The sequence below is a fragment of the Cetorhinus maximus genome, unplaced genomic scaffold (genome assembly GCF_964194155.1).
Source record: "Cetorhinus maximus unplaced genomic scaffold, sCetMax3.hap1.1 HAP1_SCAFFOLD_1215, whole genome shotgun sequence".
NCBI lineage: Eukaryota > Metazoa > Chordata > Chondrichthyes > Lamniformes > Cetorhinidae > Cetorhinus > Cetorhinus maximus.
Window position 1 is genome coordinate 37286 of NW_027597157.1, and position 14028 is coordinate 51313.

The 14028-nt window shown below is 47.5% G+C and overlaps 1 protein-coding gene across 1 annotated transcript; it reads right to left on the minus strand.

The window, feature by feature from the left end:
• Positions 1 to 229: 229 nt before the first annotated feature.
• Positions 230 to 9321, minus strand: LOC144675893 (cofilin-2-like). Its single transcript, XM_078536434.1, has 4 exons — positions 9074 to 9321; positions 2830 to 3140; positions 1779 to 1855; positions 230 to 1220 (listed from the first exon to the last, which is right to left on the minus strand). The coding sequence occupies exons 1-4, from the start codon at positions 9074 to 9076 to the stop codon at positions 1108 to 1110; spliced, it is 504 nt and encodes a 167-aa protein (XP_078392560.1). The 5' UTR covers positions 9077 to 9321; the 3' UTR covers positions 230 to 1107.
• Positions 9322 to 14028: the final 4707 nt, after the last annotated feature.

The following is a 14028-nucleotide window of genomic DNA, read 5'->3' on the forward strand; positions in this document are numbered from 1 at the left end:
TGTCCCAACCATCTCCCTCACATTTAGAACTTGTTTATACAGCATTATTTACAACCTCAGAACATGGTAAAGAACACTTGTGCTGCACCTGTCCTGGGAGTGTTTGATGGGGACAGTGTAGAGGGAGCTTTACTCTGTATCTAACCCCGTGCTGTACCTGTCCTGGGAGTGAGGTAAAAGTTATACCATCAAGTATAAAACCAAATTACAAATGAAACAGGACACAAGATACCCATAATAAGTTTATTTTGATGGTTAATAATGCTGCTTCCACATTAGTAACTGTCAGGTCCATTATCCTACCCAAATGATTAACCATCTGCAAGATACACTAATGATTCACACTTCTCAATTGGCAGTCCCTAACCCCCCCCCACCCCCACACATTAATGAAAATTTGGTCACATGATACATGCAGTGAGATTGAGGTCAGCCCTCAGCACAGGAAATATCTTGTTAAAACATCAGGAATGCTTGCAAAAAAAATGTGAATGACACATGGAATGAACTGCAGAAGAACCAATCAAATCACAGAGGCCCCTGCCCACTCACTGATTTCCATCAGGGAAAGGCATTTGGAATTTTTCAAAAAGGGAGGTGCAGTCTTTAAACAACCGAGTGCACCAAAGGTGTATGAAATGAGGCTTGCATGATTAATGATCTAAAAACAATCCAGCCATCTCCATTCCTGAAGCTGAGGGGGCAGCCGCTATTTCATCCAGACTGAAGTCAGAACTCCCAACTACACCATAAGGAATCGCTGCGACAAGTTAATTTGGCCATCGGTGTTTAACAAAATCAATACCCATGAGGTCCCTCCCCAACTTGCTCCACTTCAAATCCCGGACTTGGCCATGTGAAAAAAACAAAGAATAATAATTTGCCATCAAGTCTCTCTACAGACCCTCCTAGCCCCTGATGAACAGCACTGTTTTGTTTGCTCCAGAACTTTCTATTTAGGTCCTGTCAATTACTGGTCCTGATCACAAATAGGTTAAGTAAAAGTCAGATGGGAAGTCAAAGACACATATACAAACGGAAGGTACTCCGCAAGCCAAAAAACCCACAGCACATGACTTAAAAACATGGAAGCTCAATGTACTGGCACTAGATTAGCCTTTGAGATTCAAATGCAACGACACCAGATCCCAGTTTCAATCCCAGTTCACTGCGGTCCAATAACTCTTCAATGGCTGTCACCTGCCACTCATGCTTGACCCCTGCAATGAAACAGATCAGTTTAAGATAAAGCAGCATCTTTGACACGCTCAAATAACACATGATACCCACTCTGCCCTCCCCCCGCCCTAAAGGTACCAACTGAGACCTCAAGACTCAGGCCAAAGCTGGAAGCTCCTGCGTCAGCCCAGAATGGAGTGGCCAAGCCTCCTCCCCATCTAGTAGCTTAGCAACAAGCCCAGTGTGTTTTAAAAGGATCATGAGCATTGTGGGAAGCCTTTATTGCCAGCACATGGACCACAAGGCTGAGAGGTTCCACTACAATCCACACAGGTGCCTGCACACTGCATTAAATTCAACTGTCTCTCCCATTGCTCAAAGATTTTCACAACGGTCTATGCCTCAATGGGAACGTACTGCAGCCTGATGAAGTGAGCCGTTACGTTACACACTGGGGAATCAGGCATCTAGTCGGAGTGTTCCCTCTTCAGCAGTCTCAGGTCTTTCAATGACCCAGTGAAGGTTAAAGTCTTTAGGAGCTCACATTATCAAATACTTCAGAATTAACAAGAGCAAACAGAACAGGGAGTGTGCCGTACCAGTGAATTTTTTCCTGATTGCATCCTTGGAACTGGCATAGATCATCTTCCGACTAACACTTGCTCCATCGGGAGCCCTGTTGAGAAAAACAAACTGTTAAAGGCACCTTTAACAAGAGCCTGTGTATCCAGCTTCCCCCTTCAATGCATCTATCCCATTCACCTCAACCACACACTGGGAGCGAGTTCCACATTCACCCCACTCTCTGGGAGAAGTTTCTCCCGAATCCCCCATTGGATTTACTGGTGACTATATATTGATGGCCCACGTTCTGGCTCCCACCCCACAGCACATTTTAACTCGAGCCTCCACACCGCCCCCCCCACCCCCCACCAACTCAACTATTCCTGGATTCACCAGAGAGCAACTTCCAGCTTGCCCAATGATTCAAGCCCAGAAAACACAGCTTCTCAGCACCGTCATTCAGATCAATCAGGACAGGAGGGCAGCAAGAACAGACTGGCTCTCAACCAGTTCAACAATGGACAGCTTGGCTGTCAGTCCAATCGTGTGGGGCACGTGGCACTGCCAAGCCTGCTGTATATCCGACTTAGTGGCAGCTGACTGACCAACACTGATATCCTACACCCTTAACACAAGGGAATCTGTCAGTGGCTCCTGGAAACTCATCATGTGAGATAGTCAATGATATAAAAGGAGTTTGAAATTGAATGTTGCTGCTGTAGGTAAATGTGGATTACGCTCTTAAGGACTTATATCATTCACATTTCCCATGCAAACACCGATTTGATAGACTTAAGTAGACTCTATGTGCCAATGACTGTGCAGGAAGTGGTGCCCATCTCTTTCCTCCCAGGTGTACCATTCAGTGCCTGAGGGGTCTCAGTCTCCAAAGTCAAATTTCACAAACTCCTTTTGTATCATTGACTATCTCACATGATGGAGTTTCCAGGAGCCACAGAGATTTCCTAGTGTTAAGAGTGTAGGGTATTGGTCTTGGTCAGTCAGGTGCCACTGCACCAGGGATAGGAGCAGGCATCTGTTTTCCCCTATCCTGTGCCATTCAATGAACATGGCCAGCTTGCTTACCAATGGATGAAGATCAGCTCTTCCTTCTTGGTCTCTTTTGTCTCAAAGGATGCATCATAGAGAGCATAGCAGCAATCTTCTTTTGGAAGCATATCAATAAAGGCCTGCAGAGGGTCGCAAACTGTTCCGTTCTGAACATCTCCAACCAGAATCTCCTTCCCCTCATGCACAACTATTTTCTCATTGGCATTGTCCAATCTAAACAGGACTGCCTTCTTCCTCTTCTTCATCTCCTCCTGGCTGCATGATTTTCGCACTTTCATATCATTGAAGCAGCTGACAACTTCGTCAGAGACTTTAACACCAGATGCCTGGAAAAAGATTTAAAAACACACACTTACAGCTTCAGACATTCACAAGCGTTAATGGAGGTAGAAAGCTTGCCCACTAACCCAGTATGTGATTGCTGTTCACAGGCAATTTGTAACAAGGATGTTGATAGCTAGCAGACAATTTAGACAGATGACTCAGCATGTGCTGATATGATGCATGTCAATTTGCTATCAGGGAATGCTGACAGAGCCAATACTGGCAAGAGGGTCATTTTCAAAAGTGAATTGGATGAACATCTGAGCACAACATCCACCCTGTCCAGCACCCTCCTCAACCTTCTTATTCAATATCATCTCATTCTTCTAAACTCAACCTTTCCTCATAAGCCCCTTCATCCCAGGAATCAGCTGAGTGAACCTTCTCTCAACTACAATTATATCCCTCAAGTAAGGAGACCAAAACTGCACAGTACTCAACACTGTACAGCTGTAGCAATGCTTCCCTACTTTAATACTCAATTGCTCTTGCTGGCCAGCATTCCATTTGACTATTTACTTGCTGTCCCCACATACTAACCTTTCCCACTTCATGTACAAGGACACCCAGATCCCTCTGCACCGCAGCATTCTGCAGTCCCCCATTTAAATATTGTGCTATTCTGTCCTGTCAAACTGGACCACCTCACAATGAGTCTGCAAATGTATCTCCCTCAGCTTGCTTTTCCATCTGTGTCACCAAATCTGCCTACAACAGTCAGTCCATTCACTGAGCCAGAATGTAAACAGTGGAGGCCCCAGCACTGAGCAGTATTGGTCTCCTTATACAAAGATGGATGTAAATGCATTAGAAGCAGTTCAGAGATGGTTTACTAGGCTAATACCAGGAATGGGCAGGTTGTCTTACGAGGAAAGCTTGGACAGGTTAGGCTTGTATCCACTGGAGTTTAAAAGAGTAAGAGGCAACTTGATTGAAACCTTTAAGATCCTGAGGGGTCTTAACAGGGTGGATGTGGAGATGTTTCCTCTTGTGGGAGAATCTAGAACTAGGTCACTGTTTAAAAATAAGGGGTCACTCATTTAAAACAGATGAAGAGAAATTTTTTCAGAGGGTTGTGAGTCTCCCAAACTCTCTTCCTCGAAAGGTGGTGGAAGCAGAGTCTTTGAACTTTTAAGGCAGAGGTGGTTAGATTCTTGATTAACAAGGGAGTGAACAGTTATCGGGGGTAGATGGGAATGCGGAGTTGAGGTTACACTCAGATCAGCCATGATCGTATTGAATGGCTGAGCAGGCTCGAGGGGCTGAATGGCCTACTCCTGCTCCTAATTCAGTACGTTCATATGATCCCAGTGGCACTCCAATCATTACAGTTTGCCAACCTGAGTGACCTATTCATCCCAACAGTTTCCTATTAGTCTACCCTCTATCCATGCTGATATACATCACCCTCAACACCACAATCTCTTTTCTTGTGTAGTAACCTTTCACAAGGTACCTTATCGAATGCATATTGGAAATCCAAATTTATCAAACAATTTCCCTTCCACCAAAGCCACCTTGATTCTGCCTGATTGTTTGATTTTCCAAATGTCCTGCTACGACCTCCTTAGCGGATTCTAGCAGGGTCCCGGTCTGATAAATCTCTTCTGCACCCTCTCCAAGGCCTAACAGTACAGCACCCAGAGTCAGTTAATACTGGAGTCTAACTAGTCGTTTAGAAAAGGTTTCACTGAACTTGTGTTTTGCTGGACAGCCTTCAGGAAGACAGGGAAAACAGCTGCTTCCAGAGCCACAAGACATCTCCAGTTGTTCAATTGTTGAGATAAGCTTCCATAAAAGCAGTCGTTACCCAATTCCTGCCCTAGGCTGTGCAGTAAACCCAGCCCAGTCACACCACACATGTTCACATTCCAGGAGCAACCACTGTATAGTTCTGGAATGCAGTGCTCCCCTGGATGTTATCCAGCAACATAGGAGCTTGAGTCGGCAAGTGGGAACAGGACTGAACACTGCCTGGCTAGACTTGTAAGCACCTGTGATATTGCAGATTGCCCGGGGGTGGAGGCAGGCAGAGGAAGAGAGTCACACGAAGCAGTCAAATGAACACAGTTTGGGGCGGGGGGGGGGGGGGAGAGAGAGAGAGAGAGAGAGAGAGAGAGAGGAGGAGGAGGTGGAAAGTAGTCTATTCACCATCATAGCAGATTAAACCCATGCCAAAGTCAAAATGGCAGCTGAGTGTCCTGGTTAAACAGATGCTGTATACATCAGCCTCTTGAGCAGTCCCTGATTTGACAGCTATGCTCTGGAATTCCCTCCCTAAACCTCACCACCTCTTACATGGCTCCTTAATACTGTTGCTCACTAGCCCCCCTGTCACATGACTTCCCAATAGTGTCCCAATCACCTTTCCGGGAAGTGCCTGGGCTGGCCACCTGAGAAGTTGTAAACCTCAGGAAGGACAGAAAATGGAAGTTAGCCCAAGGAATGTTAGGTCTTGCATTAGGATAGGGTTAAACAAGGCAGGGGACTGTCAATAAACAATGGGATTCTAAGAAGCATAGATAAACAGAGCTTGGAGTGTACATCTACAAATTCCTGAAAGGTGACTGGCCAAGCAGATAAGGTGGCTAAGTAGGCAGAGCCCTACTCTAAAAGCAGGGGCTAGAACTGTACCGAACACTAGTCAGACCACATACAATTCTGGTCACATTACAGGAAGGATGCGATCACACTAGAGAGGATACAGAGATTTACAAGGCTGTTGCCAGGACTGGAGCATGAGGAAAGATTGGATTGGCTGGGACCAGAGGCTGATAGGAGATACGAGGGGTGTGGATAGATTGGATAGCAAGGACCCATTTCCCTTAGCAGAGAGGTCAATAACCAGGGGGCAGATTTAAAGTTAATTGATAGAAGGATTAAGGGAAAAGCTGTGGCTCAGTTCATAGCACCCTCGCCTTTGAATCAGAGGGTTGTGGGTTCATGTCCCACTCCCGGAAACCAAGAACTGTGATTGTACTCGAAAAGAGTTGCAATCTGTGACTGTTGATAACTCGAAAGAGTTTGAGTATTCTCTCCCCTCCCCCGCCCAGAGGGTGGTGGGGATCTGGAACTCTCTGCCTGAGGGGGCAGTAGAGGCAGAAACCTTCATCGAGTTTCAAAAAAACACTGATTATGGACCAAAAGCTGGAATAGGCTAGATAACCTATTTAACCATCAGTCAGCTACAAGGAGAGTGTGTGGGGCTATAAGATTCTCCTCTTCTTTAGGCGCTAGTTACAGATTTCCGGGATTACACAACTCATTTGCTGCTTTGCAGATTTTAGAGCACAGACCAATGACAAACACATTGCTGAGTTGCCCTGCACTGTCATCTGGATACCACACTGAGGACAAAGGCTTTGTTCATAAAAATCAAACCTTTCCTTTTTTGCACAAGTAACATGTTACCGGCTGGAACAGAAGCAATCACGAGGCCGGTGAATTAGTGAGCTAGCTTCAAACAAGTTGAACTGAACTGTCTGGGCTGATGATGCACTGTTTTCAGAATGACCTTATTAGGGCAAAGTATTTGACACTTCAGTTACTGGAGTTTCGATTTCACTGGATTTTACAGCCAGCAATTCCATTGTGTGGAGACAAGTGCATCATCGATTATCACAGTCGCAGCAGTTACAAACCTCAATGATGCTTTGACTGTAACTAGCATCATTATCATCATCTAACTGCCACAATCAATTGCTCCATCAGCAGGAACTTGTTTTTAAGCAGCTAGCCAAATCCAAGTGACCCAGAGACATTGCAGAACTAAAGGGGAAACAGCACTTTCACAAGAGCCCAAGTTCCGGGAAAGCATTTATTGAAGGTTTAAGATAGTTAGCAGATTCTTGCCTAATCATACTGGGCAACTCAGAGGGATGACAATGGGTGAGGTCGGCAGTAAGGAGTTCAGGAGGAAAAGCTCCCAGCAACAAAAAAAAAAATCTGCAGCCAACGAACATTCTGCTTACTCATCACTGAAAGAACCAGAAAGGGCTGCCCCAACAAGCCCTCCAAATCTGCCAGCCCTCAGACACAGGCTCTGGTACCCTGGTACCTACCCAGCCTCCAGCCCAATCATTTGCTCTCACATCCCTGCAGTTCTTCAATCCTGACCCCACCCACGGTGCTCACAAAGGGAACCTTTTTTTTAAAAAACTGCTACAACAACACAAGACAAGGTTTCATCCACCCCACCCACCCCCTCAAATCTTTCCAAACCCACTTAATCTAAAAACACCAAACATAAACAGCAACAATGATAGCAAATCCAGAGGAAGGGTGGGGGATTTTAAGTCAACATGCTACACGTGGTAACCAGAACTGGAAATCAAGCAGGGATCCAGAATCAGGTACACAGACCAGCAACCAGCCTCCATTTTAATCAGGAGAACCTCCCGATTGAAACCAGCGGTGCAACAACACAACACCCAGTTAATTAAAAACCTCTAGGAAATGAAAAAAATAAAAACAGCCCAAAATTATCCCCATCCCTTCAGGTGCCAGCAGATCCAATTAGGCACATCTCCAACGCCCAATTTCCTTTCGCCCGTCTCCACAAAGCCAAGAACGTTAATGCAACCTCCCATCAAAAAGCCATTTTAAAATAACGCAGCCTCCATGTTCGACACAGCCCTCGCCCCAGCGGGATTGGGGGGGGGAACAATATTCTGCAACAGAAAATTAATACCATCCAGCAGATTTTGCAACAGCCAAGATTTTAATTAGTTAAAACGCACCATTTAAAAAAGCACAAAAGACCGACACCTTTTGCAAAAGGGTTTCAAAATATAAAAATGATGCAAGGCCACTCAATTGACGATGCTGGGCTGGAGGGCAATTATACAATGGTGCCGGGTATGAAGATTTTTAAATAAAAATCCAAAGTGGCAAAATGATTACTTTGGAAGATTGATCGAAACCTTGAAATCTCATCAAGATTGCAAACAAAGATTGAATATAAATCTAATTGAAGTCATCCCCAGAATAACCCAACTGCCCAGCAACATCTTATTAGACATCTATAAAAAATAAAAATTTGCCCCAGTGTGATGCACATTTCAATTGCCATTTTATCACAGGGAATTGACATAAAGGGAGGTGCAGTCAGCAGTTTTGGGGCCGGGTAGCAAAACATTTTTTTTAAACGAAAAAAAACAGTAAATTTTGTGTTAAAAACTAGAGTTAACCTTCCCGCGGGGCAAGTAACGGTGCACGGCGTGGGAGAGCGGATTCCGCATCCGCAAACGGGAAGCAAGCGGGCTGCTCAAGGGTGGGGCCGGCAGCCGAAGGAAGAAACACACATACAACCACCCAGAGGGAGGGAGGGGAAAAAAAAACATAACCGACCGCCGGACCAACAAAAGAAATGAGAGCGGGCGGCGGGAACCGAGAAATTTAACAGCGAAGACAAAGGGAAATGGAACGTTGGCCCGGGCTTTAGAACGCGGCCCGGATGGCGCGCCCGCCCGCACCCCACCCCAGCACCACCCACCCACTCAAATCCCTGGGTCGCGCATACGCAGTGGCCAACCCCCCCCACCCCCATACACAAACCCCGCGCGCCGGGTGGGGAGCGCGTGACCCCAATTCCTCTCTCCCCAAACAACTTTTGATTGGTCGGTCGGTCGCTCCCGCGGGGTTTCCCTCCCTTCTCCCCCACGGGGGTCGCTCCCGTATAAAAACCCCCGTCACCAACACCCCCCACCCCACACTCCCCCCTCCTCCCTCCCTCTTCGCCGAGTCCAACCGCCGGCGCCATTTTAACGAGCGCTCGGAGGGAGAGAGAGAGAAGCCGCCTCCGTTCATTCGCCCGCAGCCCAACCCCACCCAATCCAGCCGGTTCTGCTCGACAAGAAGAAACACCACGAATTTGAAAACAAAAAATTTCCCCCCCTCCCCAAACATTTTACCCCCATCGCCCTCAAATCCTCACCATTGTATCCCGATTTTGTTAATGCGAGGCTCTCTCGCTCTCCTCCTTCACGCGCGCGCTGCTCTCGAAGGGCAAAACGGTTGGGGAAAAAAAAAGCGAACACAAAAGGAACTTCTCTCTCTGGGTTTCGGAAGCCTTCCCCCCCCGCGCTCCGCAACCAACTGAGAGCGAGGGAACCAGAAAGAGAGAGAGAGAGAAAAGGGGGAAGAAACCAAAACGTCGCCTTCCACTCCCCTTTATAAAAAAAAAGGGAGGTTGGCTGCGTGCGCAGCTTCATTCCTCCTCCTCCTCCTCCACCCCCCGGCGGTGCTGGGGGCGGGGCCGCGAGGAGGCCACGCCCACCCCACAAAACTTATGTTTTTTTTAAATCCTTCCCCACCCTCCAACCCTAACCCTTCCAATTTAATATCTTCCTCTACCCCACCAAGCCTCTCATTGTGATAAGGTCGTTTTTGTTTTTGATTTTTTTTCTCCCCCCCCCATTCCCTCAATCCCTTATGTTTGTTAACCCTCCGCCTACAACTCCCAGGCGGCTTCGCGCGAGGTGCTGGACTACAACTTCCGGCGGGCGTCGCGGAGGTGGGAGTGGAAGCTCCACCCCTCCTCCCCCTCTCTCTCTCGCGCAAGCGCCTGGCCTACAACTCCCAAGCCCCCCTCACGGCGCGCGCGCGGGTTGGGGGGGGGGGGGTGGGGGCAGTGGATTCTGGGAAAGCGAGTCCCTCCGCCCGGGGCCGCCGTGGACCGAAGCGGGCGAGGAGACTACAACTCCCAGGATGCCGCGCGCGCGCGCCGAACGGCCGGGGGGAGGGAGGGGTTCTTCTTGTTCTTATAATTCGATTTTTCGCCTGGAATTCGGGATTTTGAGCCGCGAAAACGGAGACCAGAGGTGATGGGGGCCGCCGAGGGAGGGAAAACCGTCGAGTTTGGTGGAAAATGCGCCGATTTTAATTTTACCTCAGGATTGCAAACGGGTTAAAGTGAAGGCGGCCAATGGCTGCCCTGGGAGAGGAGCTTCTGGCCATATATGGCCAAGAGATTGCAACTGGGATGGCGTGAGCCCAAAATGAACCTGTTACTTCCTTATTAGGAAATCATGCACAGCCATTATTTATATATATATTGATATATACCCACAGATAAGAACCCCACCGTCCTGGACAGTAATAGGTGATCATCTCTGGGTGATAACATTATCATCTAATCTCATGCCAGGACCAACCTAGTTCATCACTTCCCTTCATTACTATTAATCGTATTCCAACCTTTCACTCCATATGCACCTGCTAGCAACAAACCTCCATCCTTTTTTATATTCATCACAGCAATTGCCTCGCCTTCCCTCACCAAGCCAAATTCCTCCTTCATCCAAATTCACCCTTGCCTGGATTGTGCATGGTTCCCCCGACCCCCCCACCCCACCCCCGCCACCTCCTCCTCTCCGTATCGCCCCGGAGAATGTGCACAAAAAAAAAAGATTTCTGGAACTGAGAGGGATATAATTCATCAGGAAAGGATGATCAGGCTGGGGCTTTTTTTCCCTAGAAAAGTGAAGACTTCGGGGGTGACCTGCCTTGCGAACATACGATATGCCCCTTGACGTTCAATGGCATTACCCTCACTGAATCCCCCACTGTCAACATCCTGGGGGTTACCACTGACCAGAAACTGAACTGGATTAGCCATATAAATACTGTGGCTACAAGAGCAGGTCAGAGGCTGGGAATCCTGTGGTGAGTAACTCACTTCCTGACTCCCCAAAGCCTGTCCACCATCTACAAGGCACAAGTTAGGAGTGTGATGGAATACTCCCCACTTGCCTGGATGAGTGTAGCTCCCACAGCACTCAGGCTTGACACCGTCCAGAACAAAGCAGCTTGTTTGATTGGCAACCCATCCACAAACATTCACTCCCTCCACCACCGACGCACAGTAGCAGCAGTGTGTGTACCATCTACTAGATGCACTGCTGGAATTCACCAAGACTCCTTAGGCAGCACCTTCCAAACCCACGACCACTACCATCTAGAAGGATAAGGGCAGCAGATAGATGGGAACACCACCACCTGTAAGTTCCCCTCCAAGTCACTCACCATCCTGACTTGGAAATATATCGGCCGTTTCTTCACTGTCGCTGGGTCAAAATCCTGGGACTCCCTCCCTAACAGCACTGTGGGTGTACCTACACCACATGGACTGCAGCAGTTCAAGAAGGCAGCTCACCACCACCCTCTCAAGGGCAGCTAGGGATGGGCAGTAAATGCTGGCCCAGCCAGCAAAGTCCACTTCCCATGAATGAATAAAAAAAGAGCAGAAGTAGGCCATTCGGCCCCTCGAGGCTTCCGCGTCATTCAATAAGATCATGGCTGATCTGTTTGTGTTTCAATTTCCACGTTCCCATCGACCCCTGATAACCTTTGATTCCTTTGCCTGACAAGAATCTATCTACCTCTGGCTTAAAAATGTTCAATGACCCCGCATCACCGCCTTCTGAGGCAGAGAGTTTCAAAGTCGCACAACCCTCTGAGAGAAAATTTCTCCTCATCTCTCCTAAAAGAGCAGCCCCTAATTTTAAAACAGTGACCGCTAGTTCTGGACTCACCCACAAGAGGGAGCATCCTTTCCACATCCACCTTGTCAAGACCAAGGTCTTGAAAAATGATCGGGTCGTTTCAATGGGGTACTTGTGGGGGAGACTTGACTAGGGGCCATCGATATAAGACAGTCACTAATAAATCCAACCAGGGATTCAGGAGAAGGTTTTTCACCCAGAGAGTGGGGAGAATGTGGAACTCGCTCCCATAGGTAGCGGTCGAGGTGAATAGTATCGATACATTTAAGGGGGAAGCTGGATAAACACGAGGGAGAAAGGAAAGAATAGGAGGATATGGTGATGGGCTATAGGTCCTTGTTACAAACTCGTTCCCTAGCTCCTGACTCCAGCCCTCTCCCTGGCAGATATCTGGGGCTGAACCAGACTCTTCACAACCTTGGTGTTATATTCGACCCCGGGATGAGCTCCTGACCTCATATCTGCACCGTCACTAAGACCGCTTATATCTACCTCTGCGACTTCACCTTGTCTCTGCTCATCTGCTACTGAAACCCTTATCCATGCATTTTCTACCTCTAGATTTGACAATTCCAATGCACCAAAGCCTCCACCTTTCTACAAAAAGTGCTGGAAATACTCAGCCAGTCAGGCAGCATCTGTGGAGAGAAGCAAAGTCACGTTTATCAGAATCGTTGGAAAGGTCATTGACCTGAAACATTAACTCCTTTTCTCTCCACAGATGCTGCCTCGCCTACTGAATATTTCCAGCACTTTTGCTTTTTGTTTCAGATTTCCAGCAGCCGTAGTGTTTTGCTTTTGCCCCACATTTCTGCCTTCCATAAACTAGAGCTCATCCAAAACTCTGCTGCCTGTTTCTTAACTCAAGTCCTGCCCGGGCGTCACCCCTGTGATTCCTGAACTACATTGGCTCCCGTTTAAGCAACACATCAATTTTGAAATGATGATCCTTGTTTCCATATCCTTCCATGGCCATCTTGCCCCCTCCCTATCTCTGTGACCTCCTCCCGCCCTAATATCCTCCGAGATGCCTGTATCTCTGGCCTCTTGAGCAACCCTCAGATTACCATTGCTCCATCATTGATGGCTGGAAGCCCTGGAATTCCCTCGATAAACCCCTCCTCCTCCTCCAATTTCTCTCTTTCTCTCTCTCTTTCCTCTAAAATGCTCCGAAAATCTATCGCTTTTGGCCACCAGTCCCCAATATCTACTTATTTGGCTCGGGGTCAAACATTGCTTTATAACGCTCATGCCGACTGTCTTGGGACATTTTTATTAAGTTAAAGTCACTACACCACAGAAGGTGGCTATTTGGCCTGTCAAGCCCATGCTGGTGCTATATAGGTGCTATATAAATACCAGTTGTTGTTGTGGAATGTGATGAAATAGGATGGGAGGAGGCTCATATGGAGCAGAAAGGTTGGCAAAGACCAATAGGGCTGGATGGCCTGTTTCTGTAGGCTTGATGCAAACTATAACTTGACAATTGTCGGACTTAAACTCTTCTTGCTGCTCACAGGAAATGAACACGGAATCTACTCCATGGGTCAAGATTCCAACGTTCACTCCCGCTTAATCCACTGAACTACATTAATTGGCAGACTGATATTTTGTCACACCTCGTGTGACACAATGTGAAGACCTCACAGCTGGTGCAGTGACTCATGATTCCTCAATATCGACCTGCTGCCTGACTCAACCTTTGTCAGTTTTTCTAAACAGTATACAGCGTCCCGGTGTATTTGACTAGCAACCCAGGCAGGTTCATAATCCCGCTGATGGCAAGTTAATGAACTGTATTAAATAAGTCTGGGAATGTCTGAGGGTACAAGAAGTGATTGAATAAAAAAGTTTGGATTCGACTCTCCGAACCGTTCCTCTGAATTAGCAGAGAATAAGGCCCAGCCAATTTGGTCCCTGCAAGATCCCACACACAGGAATGTGTTTTTTGTTGGTTGAGAGATAAGTATTGGCAAGGACGCCAGGAAGGCCTCCCCCCCTCTTTACATTCACCGTGATTTACACACAATCTATCGGCCATTCAGCCCTCCTATTCTGCGCCATACTCCTGCTCTCTCCGCATACTCCTTAAAGCCTTTAAAGCCCAGAAACCTGCAACTTTCACAGTTTTTTTGTATGTGCCCTCCCAGGTCTCTCTTGTCCCCGCACCCCTGTTAAAGTTGTAACATTTAGATCAAATTGCCTTCTCTCATCCTACCTCTGAACTTGAATCACTTCACACTTCTTGGTGTTGAACTGTACCTGCCGTGTGTCTGCCCACTTCACCAGCCTGCCTCTGTGTGTTCTGAAGTCTGTTACTATCTCCTGTGTCTGTGACATTTCCCGGTTTGAGAACTGTGAAATTACGTCCCGTCAACCAACGTCC